The 24,954-nt window shown below is 39.1% G+C and overlaps 1 protein-coding gene across 4 annotated transcripts in view; it reads right to left on the reverse strand.

The window, feature by feature from the left end:
• The window catches only part of MAST4 (microtubule associated serine/threonine kinase family member 4), a 279,028-nt gene that overhangs the window by 125,074 nt on the left and 129,000 nt on the right, over window positions 1-24,954 (reverse strand). For 3 of the 4 annotated variants that reach the window (XM_030236869.2, XM_050986530.1, XM_050986531.1), the window contains one exon: window positions 19,581-19,612. In XM_030236869.2, coding sequence (XP_030092729.2) covers window positions 19,581-19,612 — 32 coding nt within the window. Of the gene's footprint in view, window positions 1-13; window positions 89-19,580; window positions 19,613-24,954 lie in introns of those variants that run through there. The other variant, XM_050986532.1, reaches the window with a different exon arrangement.

Consider the following 24,954-nt stretch of genomic DNA (forward strand, 5'->3'; position numbering starts at 1 on the left):
TTTACTTGCTTACCTCCAAAAATGAAAAGCGAACAGAGGACTGCATGGACTGCAGGGGCTTGTTGGGGTTGGGCTCAGGCTCCTTGGGGTGAGACTGCAAGTTAAAATAATGTCATCTCTAGTGAACAGAAGGTTTAGCAAGAGTTGCATGTTTTAGTGTAGGACTTATGAAAGGAGTTTCGGTTAGAACCAAAACATGACCATCCTCCTGAATGAAGTGATTGACAGTAGCCACACAGGTTTTGACTTAAGATGAAATTGATTCAAATAAAAATAAGTATGAGAACTGGTGTTGATGCATGTGCGTGACTACCTCAGGCTTCTTCCAGGAACAATATTTGTGTATAAAGTCTAAAGAGGGGTGAAACATGGTAACTTTTTTTAGACATCTAACCAAACAGAATATGTAAATTGGATGTTTTTTCCCTCTTAAACAATCTTGGGGGGCAGGGGTTTAAGTTTTTTATATGCAAATCAGATTTAGCAACACAAAAGGAAAACTAGAACTGATGATAAACTTCCATCAACAATATGAAAATTGTAATAAAATTTTCCAGTTTGAGAGTCTAAAATTTGCACACTTACTGAAAATTAGAAGCGCTCCAGTTAGCCTCAATTTCATTATGAAATGTTTCCTCACAAACACTAAGTTCTTCTTCTAGGTAATCAAACACGGATATAAACAATTCATCCATAAAAATTGTTTCTGGAGCATTTGACTTCAAAGGTGTCTTCAAGAAGTTGCCTCAAGTACATCTCCGTTCAAAAGGTTTCTCAAAAAAACAGCCGGCCACTGCCAGATTCAGAGATGCTCTTTTAAAATATACTCATCCTATCATATGCACATTTCCCCATAAAATTCAGAAGAAAGCTTCTTTTAAAAAACATGCTTATAGCATGCCTCTCACTGCATTTTTGCTTTAGCTATCTGTCAGAAAAACCACTCTGTGCAGGCTGAGCAAAGGCAGAAGCTTATGGGGACCTTTTTCAGCTCATCTTCATGAAGATTTGTTCTGCTTTGTACCAGACCCTTGCAGCCAGCCAATGCTAGCACTCCTGTCCTGTCCCCAGTGGAGATGCAGATGGCCAATAGGTTAAACACAGCAAAGGTCCATTTTTTCAATTGTGTAACACTTTGCCAGATATTAATACACTGCCTTCCAAATCTTTCAAGGTGGACATTCAACATTTCAGTAGGAAGAGCACTACTGCTTTTAGAACAGATTACGAATACAATTTCAACATGGTACATTTTTGCAACTTTGTCCTTTTTGAGATGCCTAGGAGAAGACATGAAGTTTGGCAGGGACATGCACACTGAGATAAGGATGGGCCGGCAGGTAATTTCTGACAAGGCAACTGTGTATGAGTATATTCCTCTCAGGCTGCTGGCTGTGCTTTCATAATCTCTGAAGGAGGTGCACAGAAGAGCACTAGCAGCTGAGTACAAGCTAGCTTGGTTTTAACTGCAGACTACCTGTGCTAGCACAACAGTATCTTTGAGCTGACAAGATCCATTAAGAGCCAATGGCTCAATACATCACTCTGAAAATGGCTAAAGTGAACTCAGGTTCACACCAGCCAGCCCGTACAGGCCTCCAGAAAAAGGTGTGGATCAACAGGCAGATTTCAGCTGTTCCACTGGGGCAGTCTCTGTTGCGTTGCACTGCACTGACCTGCATGCAACAACATGCGCTGGATGGATCATTGTTTCTGTATGATCAGTACAGTACAGACTTGTAAAAACTGCTTTTGTATCTCTATGCTTCATCTGCTCCATCTCTTCATCTCCACTGCAGCAGAACTGATAATTTATCCCCAGCTGTCCCTGTTTTGTCCACCCACCAGCTCGGGCCCTGACTGTAGGCTGGGAAGCAATCCTGTGCTGCACAGTCGGTGCTTGCACTGCGCTTCCTGGGGCACTGCAAGGTAAGATGTGGAGGCAGGCCATGCAGACCACCACCAGCCTCCATCAGGATCAGAAGCAGTGAGGGGAAGCTGGAAGTGATCCAAAGATAGTCCAGGTGGAGGGAGAAGAGGGCTGGCACCAACTGGCCAAAAGCACAGGGCTGCAGCAAAGGGAGAACAAGGGGACTACTATGGAGTAACAACTGGGGACAAGGAATCTACTAAAGCCAGATTGTTTAAAAGGAGAGGAAAAAGCCAGCTCTGGCATCTAATAAGAAGAATATATTACCTTCAAAGCCCACACTGAGATCCCTAATTCACCTTGCTATGAACAAATCCTAGAAATACTCTATGACAAAGGGCATTGCCCTTCCTCTACTGCTCACACACAGCAAGTAGAAGTCCTACACTGGCTAGTAGCTAGCTACTCATACTTTTCCTCATTTTTACTACTGTAACTCAGTAATGGCACAGACTCTGAGGACATCCAATATCAGATGTGCTAGTACTATGGATCTAAAAATTCCCACTGAGCGATGATACTGGTGTGTCAATCCAGTTCTTCCACAGAACTCACTCTTCAGCTTTTTTAAGACCTAAGAAAACCTGTTAAAAAAAATTATCACAGTGCCTGACAACCCTGCTTCTTACACTTACTAAATTTGGAATGCTTTATTTTGGATTTAATATTCTTTCAAGGAGCTTTTTTGCAAGTAATGAATATAAAGCAGACAGACTGTACTTGTTTCTCAGGGAGACGACATAATTCTAGTCCCAACATTTAAACTTGACTGAAAGAAAATTCATGAGAATCACAGTGAGAGGAATAAATTGGATTTTTTTCCCCCCCTAGATATGCTCTTCTTTTAATAATTGCAATTAACAGCCTGGGAGACATGATCTAAGTCTGCATTGACTCAACTCTGGCAAATCATGAGAGAATGACTCTATGGAAATCATTATGTGTCAGCAACCAAAATAAGGCATTTTCTTTTCTCTAAAGGTAAATAAAGTTCAAAAAGTAGCAAGTGTGATGATAAAAGTAATTCAAATATATGGAGAAAGGAAATATATCCAGACAACATTTTAGAAAAAAAAAAAAAAAGATCAATACTGAATTTAAAATATAACTATTAATGTTATCAGTATTAAATATTTTGAAAATATGGCAAAGGAAATGGAATTATGTTAGGTTACTGTGAAAAAGGAGGAAGCAAACAATTACTTCATATTATAAAACACAAACATACTTTGAAAAACAAGAATCCTTTTCCATCCTTTGCAGCTAGTGATGTTACTCTCACATGATGATTACATAATTCAGTGAAGATTGATTTAAAAATATTTCAATTGCCACATCTCAAAAGAAGTATAACTATCAAGTATTCATGGAAACCATTTTAATGAGATCTTTGATAAGACCCCTCCTCCAAAACTCATGAGAAATTAGTAATGCTGTTTTTTTCAGAAAAATATCTAGAGCTTAGCCTGCCCACAGCTAAGACACACTATTCTTACCAGAAGATGCCTGATTGAAATCCAGAATTTCTCAGACATTTCAAAAATGTAGTTCTGGGGAACCAGTATGACATTGTTCCTTGGAATAAAGTGCTCTGTCACCTTCAAGTGATTATTAGAATAAACTATTTGCTATGCTCCACACTTACCTATAGCCCTCTCTTTAACACATGGCAGATGCCAGAGATAATACCTTTCATAGCTAAATAACTTTACCGCAGGCATCTGCAGCATTCAGGGTTTTGTTGGGTTTTTTTAATCCAGCAAGAATGGGGCAGTCCCAGGGAATACTAAAGGATCTGACGTAGCTTATCTATTTACCTAGATAAAATTAGCAAGTTCTCATGGCTGTAACATGCATACATACATGCCTGACATGTCAGTGTAGACCACAGGTACGTATGTATAGAAATATATATTTGGCTTTGACCAACATTTCTGGGGTAAATATATGCTGGCTTTTATGAATAAAAGACTACACTTACTATACATTAAAATTACATGTGTTCATTTAGCTACCCTCTAAATAGCTGAAAGCACACAAATTAGTTAATCAGTTTTAAGCAAGTATAAGTAAACACACTGCTAAATTAGGTAAACATACTTACTGCAGAAATTATCACGATTCCTCCAGAATGTCAATACAGGTCATTAGTGCAGTTACGTATGTAAAATATGCCTTGTTCCTGATGAATTTTCACAAGCAGTATTTTTATAATGCTTTAATCTCTTGCAGTGCTCTCTATTATTCAGCACAGAAAGAGGCCTTTCTAAAAGGCAGCACCAGGATAAACAAACAGCAACGGAGAGCTGAAGAGAAAGACAGACACCATGGCCTACTGACAGATTCTTCTCCTACAAGCTGACAGGATATTTCATGCACTGAGATTCAGTAACTTTAAATATGCAGAAACGCTTTCTTTCCAAACACACTGCAATATCCTGGCTCCAGGCTCACACATTTGCCGAAACCAACTGCAATGCATTCAAAACGTGCTCCTTCAACCTGGAGCTGCAGTGCTCCCAGGCTGCCAGCACAAACGTATGTTAAAAGCTCCTGACTGCACAAAAGCCAGCATCATGCAGAAACCATGAAAATATTAAAGACAGACAATACTTACTCCAAGGTCAGCCCTGGAATTTGTAGCCTTTCCCGCTGGGCTTTCATTGCTGTTATGTGCTACCACACTCTATTGTAATCATGACACACATTCACGGGCAGCATTCTGGCGATGACAGAGAGCCAAATGAACCACTATAAAGGAATGGACTAAGGATCTCTTGGGGGCGGGGGGAGGACCGCAAGTTGGGGTCCTTCCACCTCTAGCTGTCACGAAGAGCCGCAGGCTGCCTCTCTCAGGTTAGTGGCAGCGCACGCCGCGCCGCTTTAGTGGAGCGAACGGCACCTTCAGTTGTGCACACCAAGTAATTCATCCCCGGAATTCCGCAGCGGCAGCCACTGCGCCGACACACACACACACACACACACACACACACACACACACACACACAGACACACACACACACAGACACAGACGCACACACACAGACACACACACAGGCACGCACACGTTGCACCTCGGAGGATGCAGCGGTCCCCCTCGCTACGCCAGCCCACCGCACAAAACAGATGCCATGCTTCACACAGTTTCTCTTGGCAAATGTCCAGCGTTCGCCACCCCCTCCAATCCTGCCAAATAGGATTGAGCCATCCTCCTTAAGTCACATTATCCCCTTCCGTGGTAAACAGTTTCTGCAGTAATAGAATAGCAAACTGCTGAAAGAAAAGCAGGCTGTTCTTTAACGGAGAAAATTAATTCCCAAGGCTTTTCAAAACAAATATATTCTTGTAACAGAAAGGTTAATAGAAAAGAAGTCATTGTTTGGTTCTGTCACATCTGCACCTGAATTTTAAAGGGATATCTTCTATAGTTTATATTAAAGGTGAAAGCCAAACCTAGAAACTGTAGAAAAGTCTATTAATTTCAGTATTAAAGATAGGATCACTTAAACCACTACACAACACTTCATATAGACAGTTTAAGATCAGTGCTGCTATGTGGGATTTTGGTTATTATTTGATTCTATTCCTTTTTAGGTACTCTCTCTTATTCTGAGATTACAATTTTAATAAATATATGTTGTGAATTGTTCCATGAGGAGTAGTATTTTTTTCAATGCTCTACAAAAAAGAAGAAAAGTAAAGTACAAGTACTTATTTTTAGTAATTTTAGAGCTAGAATATTTTATCTCACCCACCTACTTTTCCTGTACACAATATAATAAAGGCAACCACATAACTTTATTTTTGCTAGAGCTCTAGACCCGCTCTGTGGATGGACAACTTCTACAGACTAACTAAAAGACAGGACCAGATGAAGCTGCTGCTTTTTGTGTCTTTAGCTTAACTTTGGAAGATATTAGCAAGTTCACAGGTACTAGGTTTTAGAGACAGAGGGAAAATGTCTAGTTATGGAAACTGCTGAACTGGATTTGGTGAACTTGATTGTTTTTTCAACCACACATTAAAAAAGAATAATTAAACTCTCAATTACATCTCTTATATCTCCTACATATTTCTACTGGAAGGTATTTTAAATTTATGTTATTTATTATCTGGAGCCTTCATTTAAAGACATTGAAAACAAGCCAAAAAAATACACAGAGCTATGCATTTGAATTTTTAAAACATAACAAACGCCTGGATTGTGAAGGTTAACTTGAGGTCCCAGCAAGCATCCTGTAAGCAATTTTGGAAAGGAATTTGTAAATTCTCCTACCTCCCAAAAGAAAAGGAATGAAATCGAAGGAGTTGAAAAATACAGTACAAGAATCAACTGTCTAACAGTCAAACAACTTTGACACTGAAGCTGGTGAAGCTGCCATGCTTTTTCATTATTGAGTTGGGAGATAGTCACTTAAGGACAGAAATTCATCAGGAGAGCAGCAGAGTATGGGGTACTACAGCCACAGGTTCCTGGCTCTCTCCTAGCTGCCAGGAACAGGCAGCTCCCTATTCCCCGTGCTCAGCACCTCTCAAACCAAGATCTGTTCCCTTAAAAATCCTTTGATAAAAATATCTTTTCTCTTTGATAAAAATACTTCTTCAGTTGCTGGAAAGTTCTGTTTCTGATAGAGAAAGAAAATTTTGACAGGTAAACTGTGATTGTGTACAGACATTTCACAGGTTTACTTAAGCCTTTAAAGGATGCTCAAAGAGCTTAATGTTGTGGATACCACCCTTTAGTTTGGTGCTTCATTCTGTTAGCTGAGTAAGCACAGCTGTGTATGCACACGTAGCTTGCACCAAAGTACTATATATTGTTCCATAAAACTGTTAACTTTTGGTTGAAGGCACAAAAGAGTAGGAGACAGCAGGAACACCTTGAGGAGGACTGCCAACACCCATGAATCAGGATGTCACTAGAACCATTTCTGTAAACAAACTAGCAAAAGACCTAGCTCTGGAGGTGAAGGTATGCTTCCATCAAGACTGCAATACAAATTTTACACACTACTTCCATAAGGCAAATTTTACTGCTGAAGTGAACAGAAGTCCACAACAAAGGCACTTGTTTTTTTTGTTTTTTTCCTCCACATGCAAAGAAATAGTCTGTCACTACTAAAGACTACTTTGTGAAACACAGCAGTTGAGCATTTAGTGCATTTTACCTGCAGGAAGCCAATACCAGCAGTTTGTCTTGTCTAAAAACAAAACTGAGTGAGACTGACAGTCATATACAGGCACTTAAACATATACAATTGCATCCAAGGGCTATTTTGTGACCATGATAAATCTTTCCTGAGCTGACTTATGCAAGGACCTCACATTACATCATTATTCTAAACTGAGACTGAGCTGTAGCGTGACTTCAAAAATTCTTTTTCAATACATTTTGCATGATCCAGACGGAAGTTCAGAAAATTGTGATTTACTGAAAAAAGAGATGAATCCATTGTACAAGATCAGTTTTTTCTCACTGTTGCAGTCTTACAGTTTTTGCAGGAATAAACAGGATCTGCTTCATGCACCTGGGGGCAAAAAACTGCAGTAATTAAGCTAGATAAAGCCTCACAAGTGAAAGCTGACTTCAAGCTTGATCAAAACATCTGTTTGTTCTTAATTTTGCACCGCTTAGATTTCATCTAACCAACACAGAGTTGAGGAAGGAAGTGAAAGTTAGCAAGAAAGATTACTGTTACTACAAAAGCTGAATGTAGATTAACCTGAAAATACTGGCAGATGTTGCCTACACTGACACAATTTCTGTAAAGAAAATGTCTCATCTAGAAAGAATTCTAACCAAAAAATCACTCAGAGCACTGAAGGGCTGTAAGCATTGTATTTCTTTGCAAATGCAAACCCTGGTCTCCTCTTACCTAGTTCAAGAGCGAATTTAGAAAACAAGATGTAGGAAAACATGGCTCAAATTATTCATTTATGTCTTTACTGAGGTCTCTCTGGTTTAGTAATCTCAGACACCTGGTTAAAACCAAGCAAAACGAGAAAAGCACAGAGAAATATTTATTTCCTTGAAACACAAACCAGAAAGACATTACTTCCATAGCACAGTTATTAATGTTGTATGCTTTCAAACTCCCTCTCTTCTGCAGATGTTGACTATTCTTGCTTTTTCCCCTTAAATAATGGTAACACAATAACACCATTAACAACGCAGGTGCCACTGGCTGTCATTATTCTGTAACATTTAACAACAATTACACTAATACAATTAACAAGTCAATGCATCTGCAGGCCTCTTGGCTAATGCTTTCTAAAGGTATTCTAGGGTTAGTAATCAACTCTCAAAGAATAATGACCTTTCTGTCATAGTCCTTAAACAACAGATTATTTCATCTGAATTTCTGTCATCTAATCTGTTTACCACACCAATTTACACAATCATGCATTTCCAGCAAGCACAGCTGCTTCACAGCTAGCACCACAGTTTATAAAGAAGTTCTACCAGGAATGATGTCTGCATCCCGTGTTGAGTGCAACACTGAAGTTAAGCGCAACACTGTTTCTTGGCATCAGTGAGATGCAAAACACAGCACAAGAGGAATTGAGTGAAAAATACACATGCAATCTCTTTTTACAGTCTTTCAACACAGCATGCCTGGGCATAATATAACTGCAGACAAAAAAATAGCCTGAAATATGAATCTTCCCATTTGCTACATCTGCCTGAAGTCAACAGACTGACCAACACAATGTGTAAAAAGCAAACATGATGCTTTAGCTATCTGCTAGAAAGCACCAGGAAGTATTCTTCATATTGATCTAACTGGCCAGTTTATTCAGGATTGTTTGGCTACTTCCTACTTTTCCCATTAGTATTTGAGATAGGTCACAGCTAAGGAAGCAATACCAGATGGAAAAAACAATCCTTTTCCTTTGATCCCTGTCTGGTATGTCTCACTCACATGCTCAAACTCACAATAATTGCCCAATTTGTAATTGCAAGGAATACTTCATCTTGGCCAGCTAGCAGGAGGTGGGCAGTTTCCCTAGGGAAAGGAGGAAGTGGATACCAATGACAGAAGGTGTCAGCATTCACCCACACCCAAAAATCTCAGTTTGCACAATGGGCTCAGCATGGCATGCAGAAATGAAGTCCTTGTCACCGCAGGGCAGAGGGTAGATTTTGGTAGAACCTGCATGTCCCTGTATCCAATACATGCCCGCATAGAGCACTATGAACTCCCAGGGTACGGGCATGACTGTTGGGTATGCCATGACAGAAGGCCATACTAGACAACTCCTTCCAGCCCTAAGTCCTGTTAACATCGTGGATCTATTGACATTTAAAGGCATATCCATAAATCTGATTCCAGTCAGCAATTTACAATAACACATTTTATTAATGTGTCACTGGAGTATGCAGTAAAAGACAAGGTGATCTTTCAAAACATGACAGAGTCTATTTAGAGCTCTAACTCATACAATTCTGCAAGGGACTTGTTTTAAAATTACAGTTCTAGAAAACACTCTATTAAACTCAAATATATTTTAATAATTTGTTATAAATTAGTTGCGTATTCTGCTGATAGCTTTATGGTATTGTCTGTATTGCTAAAAAACAGAATGGATCAAAAGAATGTATTTATTAGCAACGTTAATTAAACATTAGAAATAACTGAACTGCTGTAAGTTAACCCAGCAACTGGTTGTCACATTGAACATGTCAACTAAAACCACTTATGCTAACACATTGCAGACAAAAGGAATCAGTAAACATCCACCAGCCAAGATTTGGCAAAATCTCTTTGCAACCTCATCCACCTCCATTCCTCCACAGTGAGTTTCAACAGGTACTTTTAAACTTTCCCTACAGCCAGGAAAGTCTCTTTGTGTGTAGAAAAATGCATTTTAGATAAAGCAGGACTCATACTGACTGGTCCTGCAATTTTGATAGCTCAGAAGACATATAAAAACAATTAATGTATGTGGCAAAAGAATGACAGAAAAAGCTCCCTGTTCTTTGTCTAAATATCATCTGAACTATTACTATGGATGACAGCAGTAAGAGGTGTTAGAGGTGTTAGCAATCTGTTAAGGCAGCCTTCCTCATATTCCACCAAGCAGTACCCCATCTCCCTTGAGTAGGCAGCATCATTTTCACACCTGCCTGTGCAAGCTCAAAAACAACACACCAGACAAAATCAATACAATGGCACAGCATGCCCTTTGCCAATGTTTTTTTAATGGAAAACTCCCAGAGCAACTACTTCAGATTTGGCCTATCTCCCACCATATTTCACTCTTATACTGTAGAAATAAAAAAATTTAAAACAAAAATTAGAGAGCAATAAAAATAGTTCAACCAATCAAGTCTCTTGTCAACAGACATTAAATTAATATTAAAACAGTAAAAAGCTTCAGGAATTACATGTTAATAATAATTATGATCTCAGACTGCACTGCCTTTCATGAAAAAAAAAAGCATTAAAAATTAGCGGCAAAAAATGATGTACTTTGTGAAGAGTTCTACATTACACAAGGTTTAAACAGTTGTTCTTTTCAAAGACAAGGCCCTTGTGATACACGGATAACCCAAACCCAGGCTCCTAATGAGCATTTGTTCATTTGGTCTTCATTTAAGCTGCTAACTGATGCCATTTAGTTTTCCTGTATGTATTTTTTCTTCAAAAGAATGAAAACATAAAAAACCTCAAAGACATCTATGGAACTGTTTTTTAAGATCATGATGGTACCTGAATATCTCCTTCAAAAAGTTAAAGCACAAATTCATAATTCCACAGTCCTGCCTACGGCTGGATTCTCCCAAAACCTTACACCAATCTATCAACAACTAATACATACCTACAGAGTTGCCAAGCTCTGTTCTGGCTGGTTGATAACTGATTCCTTGTTAAGATCTTATCATGCACATGAATATATATATGCCTGCAGAAGAGGCATCATAACAATTCTGTAAGGCTAACCCATGTATGCTTCCATATTTTTATTTTTTTTTAATTTACCTTCTGGTTCTCTGTCATTAAACAAATGGGTATGAAAGTGCTCCAAATGGAGGTGAGCAGCTGAAAGAGAGCCATCAGTCTCTCACCAAAAAGAAACAAAAACAAACAAACAAAAACTAAAAAAAACCCCAAACAAAAAACAACAAAACAAAACAAAAAAAACCCCACAAACCAAGAAACCCAAGAAACAAACAAAAAAAATCCTCAAGAAGTTTGAAGCTTGAATCTTTTTTTTTTTTTGATCTGTCTTATGCTTACATAAAGCCCTATATGCATTTCCACAGGGAATTCTGTCATTGCAGACAAGAACAAATTAATAATGTAGTCCATTATGAGACAGTATTTTCTTCCATCAAAGTAGATACTTAGTATATAGAATCAAGTTTCAGCAGAGAGTTTGAGCAAATAATCCCATGGACATAATGACCATTTATAAATAGCGTTAGAAAAGTCAAGCGGTCTTATATTCTTCCCCAAGAGAGGTCCATTATAACTATATTACTCCTATTGCTCCATTCAAATGTTTGTCTCATCTTTCTTAAAACTCATAGGGATTTCACAACACTCCCAGGTACACACTCCTCTGCTGCATTGTTTAGACACTGCTTCAACCATGTCTGGGATTAATCCCCTTGATACAATTCAAACACATTACATCTTACTGTACACCCCAATAACACAGAAAACACTTTTACTTCCTACTCATGGCAGATGTTCCACACACTGGAAGACTTTCATGAACAATCCTCAGCCTTCCCTTCAGTAAAATAAATAACCCCAGCACAGTAAATATTTTTCCATATACCATGTCAAATTTTCCAAGCAGCTGAGAGTTGTCATCTGTTTCCAGCTGATCGACCTCAACACACAGCACGCCAGTATAAGGCCTTTTAAGTTCAGTGTGGGATAGAATAATGCTGCATGCTTTGCAGCTCAAAATATCAGCTTCTCAGCACAAGATACCCACTGCCCTCCAACAGCAACTGTGGTATCTTAAATCTCACAGATCAGTTCTGAAAACTAACTCCTATTCAACTATCTTGCATATCCGCATAATTTTCTGCAGGAGTAGAATTTCTATTTTATTTGGTATATTTTCTCCAGCTTGTCAGAATGATTTTGAAACCCCATACTGTATTTCAACATATTTGCATTCTTCCCAGCTCGTTGTCTGCTGCAAACTTCATGAACATTATCTGTTCTATCACCTAGGTCACTAATGGAAAATAATGACTACAACCAGTCAACCAGAATTATTACACCTGCAGCCCAGTGCTATCTCCTGCTTAGTGTTTCTACCCTATAAGAAGCAAAGCAAAAGGCTCTTGAAAGTGACAATATCCCCAGCCCATGCCTCCACCCCATCAAAACACATTTGCTGGTAAGGCTTACTGGTAAAATTTTGCTCTTTAAAAAAGCCAGGAAAGTTCTGATTTATAGAGAAAGAACCTAAAATCTTTCTTGATTTAGATATATGTGGGTATATTCTTGGTACTTCTGACGGGCATGTCAACCATAAAACCAGCCATATTTTTAAATGCAAATGGAAACATTTTAGATTTCTCCTAGCAGAATCTAGGACAAAAGCATTCACAAAATATGACAATGATCTGTAAAAGCTAATTTTCAGCAGCATTTCAATGATACTAAGAAGAACCACGGAACAGGTGAGGCTGGGTTTCAAGGCCGTATCTACACATGAATATAAACATGGCTGATTTATTCCTGTTTCCATCACATACTGTGTGGAAGTGCGGTATGCATCCCGTCACCTGATGGCGAAGTAGTACCATATAGCAGAGGGGAAAAAAGCATTCCCAAAGTCCATATTCCTTGCACAACTTTTACAAAGGCACAAGAGAGCTTTTCCACTCAGGCTAGAACAGCAGGAACTTGCTTCTTTACAGCAGCACACTCAGCCCTGTGTCAGGAGCATCTGCAACAGCATGTTTGTCTCAAACAGCATGCTTGCCTTCACTGCTCAGGGGCTTGACCACACTAAACATTCATGAGTGAAGCCACTGGGATTTCAGGAAATGTGATTATATGCAATTACACTGCCTTTTGCACTGTGGCAGTCAACACACAATGAATATAAAGTAAGAAACTCCCTGCGTCAGCCTTTTAGACTCACTTGCTCCCTGTGGCAGTTATCTGCTACCCTTTTCAGGCAAGCACGACAATAATGCAGATCCACTTATCCCTAGCACCCTTTCTGACCTTTTCACATGCCTGTGAGATCTGCAGCAACATACCTCATTAAGCCTCACAGGTCTAAGCTTGACCGGCTTGCTAGGAAAAAATGTGATACAGAAGCAGAAACCCTAAAATATTTGGGAGAAAAAAGAAGAGGATAGAGATGGCAGAGCAGAGCAAATAGATGTGTGCTAATGCCAGACTGGCTGTTGCCTTGACTCAGTGAGGAAAGACTCATTAAAGACTACACAGAGGCAGAGCTCTTTGATTAGCCCTCATGGAACAGAAGGGTATTGTGTCAATGCAATATTTTCCTTCTCCAAACCTACAAAAGAAGAGCTCTGTCCTTCCTGCCGCCCATGCTTTTGGCTGCTGTAACCTACTCAGTTTCTGCAAGCTCCAGTCTTTCGGTGAGCCATCAACCCCTCTGCAAAAACCTCTGCATGTGCTGCCTGCCCTTCAACTTACCCCCAGGAGCCATCACCCTTCCTCCCATACACAAAGCATTTGGCAAACAGGTTCTTGGCATGCTTATCCCCATATGAAAACTACAATCACAAAGTGAATTCTGCAAGCCTGAACCTGTATTAGGACCTCTGCCCCAGCTCTCCACTGCTCTATCCCAGAGAACATGCCTGCAAGGAAGGCACTTGGCTTAACACAAAGGCTGAAAAGACAAGGGGAAAACCTCCAGCAAAACAGGGCATGCAAAGGACTGCATTCAGTCAACAGAACTTTGAAAGACAGCAAGCATGATGCATAACTCCCAGGGGGAAGGGAGGCAGCAGATAGTAGGGTGGAAGGAAATCCAGAAGTTTTAGACAGAGACAAAAGTGGTGGTAGGGGCAAGAATGGCCACAGCCACAAACATTATGTTTACAAAAATTAAAAGACACAGCCAGTACAACCTAACTATAGAGCAGGTACACTCCCAGCTATGGCCAACAGAGGCGCTGCTGCCATGATGACTTCTGTCTGCCTTAAAACTTTCAAGTCTGTCTATGGACACATAACTGTAGGTAACAAATACACTGATGTCCTTTATGATAAGCAACAGTACAGGTTTAGAATACTAACAGTAATAAAAAATGTTCAAGTCTGTATTTTCTGGGAAAGAGTTAGGGGAAAAAATACTTCCCTCCTCCTCTGAGACAAAACAGAAATGGTTCACTGGGATTTCATTATTGCTATATATGACATCTGTAGAAAGTCAGCCTATACTTTACATAATGGAATGGCAATGATATCGAAAATTCCAAGGGGAAAATCTGGCAGAATGCCTAACTGAGGATGCAAGGCAGGCAGATCCCTGATGTTCAGCAACTGCCTCTTTTATTCTGAGGGTGATATTTAGAACACAGGTGATACTACTGGCAACAGAGGAAAAAACATATTGTCCAGAAAAAACTGAGTGCTTCTTTTCTTAAGGTAAAAGCAAATATTCATTTGTAGTCCATAACTCACCTTTAACCCCCGTCAAAAAACAAACAAACAAAAAAAAAACAAAGAAACAAACAAAAAAAAAATAAAAGGGGAAAAAACCCCAAAACAAAACAACACAAAAACCAGGCTCTCATACTCTCATTACAATTCTTTAAGCACAGCACAGGTTCATCAAGCCATCATGTACTCCACTCAGAGCCCCACCAAGACTCCAGTCCTACAGACCCTAGGTAAGTGTGTGCACACTAGGAATTGCACAGCCTCAGGAAGCTCCCTCTGTAGATTAAGAAATTATTCAAAACTTTGTAGCATCAGTGGCAAAATAAAATCAATTCATCAATACAGCATACAGCAGCCTAGATCATTGCAATTACAATTCATCTGGACATTGCAACTCCTTTTGTGACTAACATTTTTTTTAACAAATTTCAGACATTCCTTAACTGAAGAAAAACAAATTTCCTGACATTAATAAAACTGGGAAAAAAAAAGTGAACAAGAAGCTGCCTCAGTATGTCTGGTTTTCAAGGTCTAGTATTAGAAATTCAAGCTGTGCTGACTAGCAGTGATGTTCTGCCAGTTTTCTCAATGCATAAGAAAGTTCTCAGGCAGTAGAATAAAACAGGTGGTTATATGGTCATTTGTTCTTTTTGTGTATGTGACACAGTTCAGAAACTTTACTGGAACAAAATCAAAGACAAATAGTTCTACCTGCTGAGAATGCAACTTCTGTTCACAAAACAAGACGACACAGCCAATGCTGATTTAAAAATGTTTATATACATCGATCACATTTGCCAATGCCAGACAACTATTAATCACACAACTACTGCACTCACACACTAAGTTACCCCTAGACCCCACCCTGATACACACAATCTGTGGATTTTATCCACTTACATCCTCTTTTTTGATTTATTACATCACGTGTTAGAAAAAGGAATGATCTGTTTTGATGTAATTCATCGAGTCTCTTTTCAGTGAAAAATTATGTATACTATGTTGAGGGTATTTTAAAGCTTTATAGTACCTTTTTACTGGTAAATTTATGCTCACCCATTTTTGTGTGTGTACATGTGTACATCCTTGGATAGGGAAGTGTAAATGCCATCAAGCATTCCCTGTTTCATAAGAGGATCCGTGTGCTTCACAAACAGCAACACTTAATTCTGATCAAATTAAATCTGTATTTCTGAGTCTGGCTTAACATGAAGCACAAGTATCCTCCTTGGTATTACAGAATCACAGAATATTGTGAGCTAGAAGAGACCCACAAGGATCATCACGTCAACTCTTAATTGAACAGCCCATACAGGGATCAAATCCATAACCTTGGTGTTATTAGTACCATGATCTAACCAACTGAGCTAGGGTTAGGGTTGAAAGTGTTTGGTGAAAATAAACAAATCAGTAAAAATATTCTATCAAGATATAAATAAGCCATCCCCATTGTAGCAGTGTGCAAAAATATACTCCTATTCAGTTTTCCAATGGACTTGCAAAGTGGGATACTAACAGCCAATCAGGCTAAGCTTATATAGAGTCTTTTTGCTGCTGGAGTCAGCCTGAGAGAAAGCTCCCATCTATTCATCCTACCTCCAAACCACCGCATCCTGCTGCCAGAAAGAATCATTTGCACAGTTGGGCAATTTAACATGCTGAAGAAACTGCATGAAGCTAGTTGCAACCTGGATCAATTCTGCTGTGTCCAGAGAAAGAGTTGAGCCAACACAGCCAGGGGGTGCTCCAAGCATGGAGAAGTTCACTTCTCAGCCAACCACAACTCTTTATCTCGGTTTATGCCAACTATGACAAGATTGCTCACCCCTGAAATAGCTCTCCCTGTCCTGCTTAAAGCTGCGTCCTTGGCGTGACATTGGGCCTGAAGCACCATAAGACAGTGTGAGATGTCCCTGCCTGGAACTGTTCAGGACCTCTAGATGTCAATGCAAACTTTCGAAAACAGAGGACTTTTCACATTTTGAAATTCAGTCTTCATGTCAACATTATATAATACACAAATACAGCAGTCAACACAGCCCATGTACATAACTCCACAGCTACTGCTAACCTCAGCAGTGTGAGCCCTTTCAATTAAACACTATTAAAGTAATTTTAAAATACCATTGTCTGGGTTGGCATGGCCAAGTTTTAGTAGCAGGGGAGCTAGAAGGTGGCAACTGGGAGAAGCTGCTAGAAGCTTTCTCTGTGTCTGGCAGATCCAATGCCAGGCGACTGCAAGAGAGACGAGCCGCTCAACAAGGCTGGGCCAATGAAATTATGTTAACAGATCTGTGGTAACAGATTTAAGAAGGAAAATAAAAGTTATCGCACAGGTGTAATTGCAGCCAGAGAAGAGCAGAGCGACAATATGTAGCCACAGCTCTCTTCATAGAGAGCAGGCAGGCGCAACTTCCCAAGGATATTTCCTGCAAAAAGCAGCAAGGAAGATTGTTTACCTGAAGGGATTCAGTAATTCAATGCTGGTGGTGGTTGTTTATGTTAATTAACTAATCATTCGAAGCTGTGTTCTGACTGTCTGGAGACAGTCACAAGTTCTTCTTTAGTATGTTTTTTTTTTATAGTATAGTATCTCTTTAATATAGTATAGTATAATGTAATATAATATAGTTTAATAAAGCAATTGTTCAGCCTTCTGAACCAATGGAGTCAGATGCCAGTCATTCCCAGACGTTGGGGTCACCCTGTTTACAGTAACGATATGTGAGAGGCACAGCTCTGCAGACACCAAGACTGAAGGAGGGAGAGAGAGGAGGTGCTCCAGGCACCACAGCTGAGGTTCCCCTGAGACCATGGTGAGGCAGCTGTGCCCCTGCAGCCCATGGAGGTCCCAGGGGATGCAGAGATCCACCTGCAGCCCCTGGAGGAGACCCAGGCCAGAGCAGGTGGATGCCCTGAGAGGAGGCTGTGAACCTGTGGGAGGTCTGGGCTGGAGCAGGGTCCTGGTAGGACTTGTGACCCTGTGGGCAACCCACACTGGAGCAGACTGTGACTGAAGCATGGCACCTTGTGGAAAGAGACCAACAGTGGAGCAGTTAATGCAAAACTGCTGCTTATGGGATGGACTAACGCTGAAGAAGTTTATGAAGAACTGTCTCCCATGGGGGAGACCCCAGCCTAGAGCAGGGGAAGGACTCCTCTCCCTGAGCAGCAGCAGAAACAATGTGATGAACTGACCATAACCTCCATTCACTGTCTCTCTGTGCCACTGAGACGGGAAAGGCAGAGCCTGAGTGAGAAGGATGGAGTGGTGTGAGAAGGTGTTCTTAGCATTTATTTTACTTCTCATTATCCTGCTTCTTTTAGTAATAAATTCAATCAATATTCCCAATTCAAGTCTGTTTGGCCTGTGACAGTATTTGGTGAGTGATCTCTCCCCGTCTTCACCTTACCTTACACATGAACCCTCCACTGTATTTTCTTGCTTCTGTCCAGTTGCAGAGAGGAATGACAGAGAAGTTTTTGTGGGTGCCAGGCACCCAGCCAGGGTCAACCACTACAACCATCTGCAGAAACCTAAGCACTTCATTAACTGGATATGATTATGCTGACAAGATGCTGTTCTCTACTACACTTTAATAAAGCCTCAGCAACAAAAGCACACTAGCATATCAGTGATCAGCCAAACCAGCATGTATGTGAATGCAACTGAGGTGATTGAGATGCAGTTATTTTTCAGATTTGGAGTAAACTAACTAGTAGCATTCAATGTCAAACATCCTAGCAAGAGTAAGCAAGGTCAAGTTCCAAGAGCCACTTTTTGCTCTGGCTAAAGTGAACACAGTTTAGCCATTAACTTTAACTGAGGTAGTCTTGTACCCACACAGCAGTTTCAGGTTAATATAAAGCACAAAGGACACCAAAAGAATGCAACAAAAATCATTTTCTTTAACTGTTTTTATCTCTGTCACTGACATACTTAAGTAATTAAATAATTAATACATAATAATTAAATTAGTTTTCTATTTTCTTGACTTTTCTTACATAATGGGTTTGCTTAATGTGTACCATAAGATTTCTCATGCATCCAAACCTAAAACAAGAGTCTTTTCCAACACAGCAGATATCCTATTAAGTACAGACTTCTGGTATGCTCTTTGAGCCAGAACAACAAAGCACTTCACTGCACTTTCCCAGCAGTTACAGTTTCAGTTATTCACATATCTAATCTACTATCATTAAAACCTACACAGCACTATCAAGCTGAAATGAACTAACCAGCCTCTTGTGCAAGGGCACAGGGTTTTACCCAAAATTGACACAAATAATCTACAGATCATCTTGTAGTATTATTTTTGAAAGAAAGCAGTAAGTGAAGAGAGTTTGCTTCTTAAGGAATTTTGTGATGTTTTTATCCCACTTTCTCAACAAGTTACCAATACAGAATAAGAAATTAGAGAGATGCAAATAAAAAATACAAGCTTTAAAAGAAACAGCTCAAAACCACTGGAGAGTCAAAGCCAAGGTATAGAAATCTAAGCAAAGCACAACTGAACTCAGCATCTGAGTACATATTATTATAAATAAGTAACAATTTATACAAGAATATATAGTCCTTATTTCCATAATCAAAATAGTAGCTTGACAATCCTATGCATTTAGAAGAACTCATCTATTCTTTTTTTTCTACCTTCTCACCCAGGACTGTTCATGGAGTTCCATAAGCATGACAAGTTTCTTTTATATCATTCACAAGGAAAGCATGTTTCTTCCTTGATTTTTAACAAGAAAAATCTTCAATAGAAAACAAAACCCTGAACTTAAAAACTTTGCATCCCTTTGGAATTCCCTCACAACAGCTTCTCTAAAAGATCAGCATAAAAATGGTGACTGCACAACAGTTTTTCATTTACAAGTTTTATTTCTTTGTATGTATTCTCAGGCAGAAGAACTGCCACATTTAGCCTCCATTCTAACTGCCCTGAAAAGAAAACTAGTCTACTCTAAAACTGTCAAAAATACATACTACAATCTAAGCACAATACCGAAAAACTTCATATACTTACAAACTTCCTCTTCTTGGAAGGCTCAACTCTTTCTGCAACAGAAAAAATTACAATGTATTAGCAATAAAAAAAATTAATTTGAGGTGGTCTTTTTGAGATAATTACCACAATTCTCTCATTCCATCAGTAGCAGAGAGACAAAAGCGGTATATTGGTACACTAAAAGATGTTACATGTACCACTTTCCTTTCTTATTTGAAATATTAACATTAGCATTTGGAAAAATCTATCCCTTTTTTTAGCACCAATATTAAAGTATTTCAAGCAAAAGACAGATCTTATGGAAAAGCCTTACAGTCAGCTATGATGCATTGGTAACCTACTAAAACTTGCAAGACTCACTGACAAAGAAAAACTATGTTCTTCCCAATACTCATATTGGAAAAATATCATTAAAACACGTTTGGTTGTTATTAACAACAAAAGCTGTTAATAACAGGATCACAAGGTGAACAGGTGACCATTGCTACCAAGGTTTCTACACGATATTCTTAAACCCAAGAAAGATTAATTACATAATAGTTTGGTCCACAATAAATAATTATGATTTATTACAATCTTCTGTAAAGTACTAGCATAATGACAGAAACACCCACAGCTTTTGCTAAAAACAGTTAAATACTCAGTCAAACTACAGTTTAACAGTTAAACAACTTTTTATGGTATTGACAAGATAGCCTGCAAGTCAAATGGGAACTGCAAAACAAACATTTTTCTGTTATTTTAGTGTAGAAGAAAGCCACAAGATCCATAAAGCTTTTTCCATCAGAAATAAGGAAAATATATATACCACAAGTATATATTATCATCTATTGCATAAATCATAGAATAGCTGAGGCTGGAAGGCATCTCTGGAGATCCTCTGGTTCAGCCTACTCACAGCAGAGGCAATTGCAACATATTACTCACAACTACTCCCAGCTGGATTTTGAACATCATTTTGAACATTTTGCAACGATGGACACCCATAACCTCTCCAGACAATGTCTTCCATTGTTCAAGTACCCTCATTTCTTTTATTTCTCACATGAACCTGAATGCTACATTAGTTACACATTATCTTTGCAATCATGCCCAGCAGAGAGAATCAACTGCATTCAAACAAAGGGACAACTTGTCTGACCTAGAGGATACACAGTCAAGATACATTTGAAGTTGAAGGACATCATCCTTGTTGAAAGATAAGGTTGCATATGCGTGCCCTGTGGTGACTTTATGATGCTGAATTGTATCCCCATTCGTCTGTTTAGCCCAGAAAGAAGTTTTGCACCTTTAAGATTGGTTTTGAAAGCAAAGTGGATGAAGAGAAGTGTGGAGATGGTTTTCAGACACTGCACTCACTCCTCCACATTCCTGCTCCTGGACTGTGTTGTCTGCTCACAGATGGCACGAGAGAGCTTTCCTTTGCTTTTAGTTAGTTCTTAGCTAGCTGAGGCAGAGGAGTTCCCTGGTCTGTGGTTTTTCTTCTTGGAACTGTTTAAACCGGCTGTGGACTGAATATCCAGAAGAGCACCTGTGGCCCACTGGGCCAAGCCGGAGCTCTGGCATTTCCAGCTCCAGAGGGACTGATAAGAGACTGAGTGAGCTGAGCTACAGCCCACAAAGGAGACTTTCTGAGTTTGTCATCTCTTCAGATTGGCAAGAGGCTTTATTGTTTAATATTGTTAAATTTTTGTGCTGGTGAATGCTTTGCCTGTTAAATAAACAGGTTTTTTCCACTTTTCTCCAAGAAAATCTTCTTCCTGAACCAGCTGGTGGAGGGCCCACTTAAATGTGCTTTCTAGAGGAACCCCTTTTGGAGTTTTTCCTAAACCAGGACAATGAGAAAGTTCAACTTATGTGGTTTGATAAAGCTATAGGTATCAACCAGAAAACACATATGAGAATACAATCAAATGGACAAAAATAGTTCAGCCAGTCACCTTAGATAAAAGGCCATAAGGGAATGAATAATTATGTATTCTTTAGAGAGTTTTAAATGGTGTGCAGTAAATAAAGCCTGGGCTGCTAACTGAATGATAAGGACTAAAATATCAAGTAGCAGCTCAATTCCTGAGTACCGCCCATCCTGTTCACTGAATGAGGAAGGAAAAAATAGTGTGAAACAATGCAATTAGACATCGTAATGCAAAGGCATAGGAGAGCAGGATTAGGGGCCTCGGTAACAAATTCTGGTACTTCCTAGGAAGTTCCAGCAACTGTTCAGAATTTGCATTTTAAAAAAACAACTTTTAGCATAATATGTGCTTACGTACAAAAGACCAGTTACACCTGCATACAATATTGCATTATGAAGCTGAGTAATTCCCCTCAATTTAAAATGCCACATTCATCATGAACAAAATGTTACTGCAAGTTAGAACCCACGTACTTCCCTTTGTGTTTTTTTTCTTTAATATTTACAGTGTCATTGTGTTCTATTTCTAACATGTAACTTTACTTGTAATGGTAGGCACTGTCATACTGTAATAGACAATGCTTGTGGGAAAGCTGCCAAATGGTATGAGCAAGAGTTGTACATGGGTTTGAGTTGCAACATGTACTTTAAATTTGTTTCCTATGAATCTGTGTGGGTTTTTTTTTTGTTTGTTTGTTTGTTTGTTTTATTCAATCAGAGTGTTTTGGCTGTAGTTTATCATTATTACAGCAGCGCAAATAAGAGCCACTGGTTTCTGTAGACACCTGAAGCCACATTAGTCTCTTGGCACATCTCATGCACGCCATGCTGAAAAGAAGTACTGAAATAAAACAAATATCCTTCCTGGATAATATTTCTATCCTCATTTTTTTCCTATCTATTACATCCATGATGTTAAAATGAGAGGTCACTTCTCTCCATGCTTCTCCAGCTGGAATACCTCCAAGAAAAAAAAAGTAACCTAAAATGTAGTAAACTGAAGCATGCTTTTCTCTCTCAGATCACACCAAATTATTACCGCCCCTGCATGATTTTTTTGGTGTTACTTAGGACTCATCTATCCCAAAGATTTTTCCACAGCCTGAAGGAATTAACAGATTATTGGCTGTGTCACTACAGACTTTCTCCCTCCTGAGAAGGCTCACCAACATGATGTTAGCTCTGCAATAGTACAGCACAGCTCCACAACTGGGTCTATGCAAAATAGGTGGGAAAAGCATAAACACACTCCACATGGGGCTTAGGTCTAGCTTATAGCTTAGATTAGAGAAATCATTTATTTCCTAGGTATACAAAATATTATTTGTACTAAAAAGTTAAAGACAACACTTTTACCCTGCCTCTTCCAGCTGTTTTTGTCACAGCCACTTTAAAGAGGGACGAACAAAAAGTCACTCAGTTCTTCAGCCTTGCACCGCTCCAGTTCAGATCTCAGCTGAACTCCAAATGACCTGCATCAGCTTCAGTTTTCTGGTACATCATTGTTTCACTTCTGAAAGCCTCAGCAGAAGACCCAGAAGACCTATCTGCCCTAGTTCCACTGCTCAGCATCCAATGCATGCAGACTGCTGAAGGTAAAACTTATCAGGGTCAGGACCTTCAGATCACATACTTAGCAGGCAAGCACCTAGGGCATTAAAAAGAGAAAAATATGCCTTCACTAGACTCTGCATGGTTCTCAGTCATCAGCTCTGCCCCAGAGGATCCCACTGTGCTCTTCTGCCCTTGCCCTACATGTAATCCTCCTCTGGCTGGTTCAAGTTGGGCTGGTTTTAGGGCTGTTTCATTCCACTGCAATAACATAAAGCAGACTTAATGGACCAGAGGCTCTTGAACTTGAGGCCCTGTGTGTCTCAAAAACTACTGTCACAAAATATAATAAACCTTGCCTCCAGTTTAAGAGATACATGCAAGCTGTGACAAATTGCTGTGATGTAGCATTAAGAACCAGGTATATTGAATGTAATTGCAGCTGTCAATCATTTCAAACTCTCTACTCTGTGCATTTTACTATCAATAACATGTTTTGACAAGAATAATGCTTTTTGATTATTTCAATAATTATGATCCTTCCCCTGGTCCTACACATCTCTAAGATACTTCAGTATGCACAAGTTCAGTACCTTCACACAGTGCAGATATTCAGCCTTATAAACAGATCACACTGAACAAATAAAACACAGTCAACTTTATTCTGGGTCAAAGCCTTCATCCTACTACCCAGAAATATGGTTTAGAAAAAAAAAACAACAACATAAATAGATCTGAAAAAAGAGGTGACTTAGAAAACACTAACTTCTTCACATTCCTTTTAAAGATTACTAGCAAGTTAGAGAAAATTTAATATATTGAATGTTGTCCCCTATATGCAAGGAACAAAAAATGTCATTAATTTATTGCTTGTTACTGGTTCTATTTTAAACAACCAGTAAAAAGTTGCCATATTCATAAACTTCATAACCAAAGACACAGCTCATATTGTTAATACAAGGTTGATTTTGCAATCACAGTAAATCTGCTTCATCTTCCAACAACTGCAATCTTCAAATATTCAAGAAATCTTTCAGAGTTTTGAGTTGCTCATAAAACTGGTCTGGAAAAGTGCACCTTTTCAAAACAAATTTCTGTTATGCATTCTTCAGCTGGTGAGGTGTTAAGTAAAATAAGATTAATACAAGGAGTTCAGGGGTTTTTTTAAACACTGTTGCTCTACCCATCCATCATAAATTGTAAATATCTGACAGCTTTCTGGTAACCTTTGTTAGATCTTAACAGCTTAAAATTGTAACATTATCACTGCATTAGGAACAGCAGGAAAGAAAAAAATCAGTAATGGCACACAATTCACCTTCTTATCATCATCAATGACAGCAAGACTTAGTGCTTTGAGGAACGAATTTGAAGGATTTCTTTCTAAGTAATTACTATGTTTTTGCTGAAGATAAGCTGGGGGATGACAGCAGATCTTGCATTTGGATGTGGCAATAAGAATATAAAACAGTGCAAGTGACAAAGTAAAGTATTGTTTCGATCTATCAGAGAAAGGTATTACACTGTGCAAGAGCTTTTTACAAGCTAATCTTGACCTCTTTAGAAGATTAATATATCAAGTCATTGCACTAATCCATTCTAAATACCTTCTAAGCAAGGCAGTGGCAGGTTATGGTGTTTATTTTATTGCTTCCAACTTTGCCAGCATTTGGCTCTTTTGAATGACAGAGCAGTGATGTCTGTGTGGAGACAGATCAACCACACCAAATGACAAGTGGTAGTGTCTCACACCAAATGTGCATCTTCTGCTCTAAGTTTGTTTCTCTGGCAAAGCTGTCCTTTGTTTCTATGTGTTTCCTGGTTCCAGGAATAATAAGCCTTTGCCTCAGAAATAGTGTTCTATTAACATTAGGGTGGAATTTTAGGAGTGGCTATTTACCCTAAAAATTGTAGTTGAACACAGGA

Source organism: Serinus canaria, chromosome Z, assembly GCF_022539315.1.
Source record: "Serinus canaria isolate serCan28SL12 chromosome Z, serCan2020, whole genome shotgun sequence".
Taxonomy (NCBI): domain Eukaryota; kingdom Metazoa; phylum Chordata; class Aves; order Passeriformes; family Fringillidae; genus Serinus; species Serinus canaria.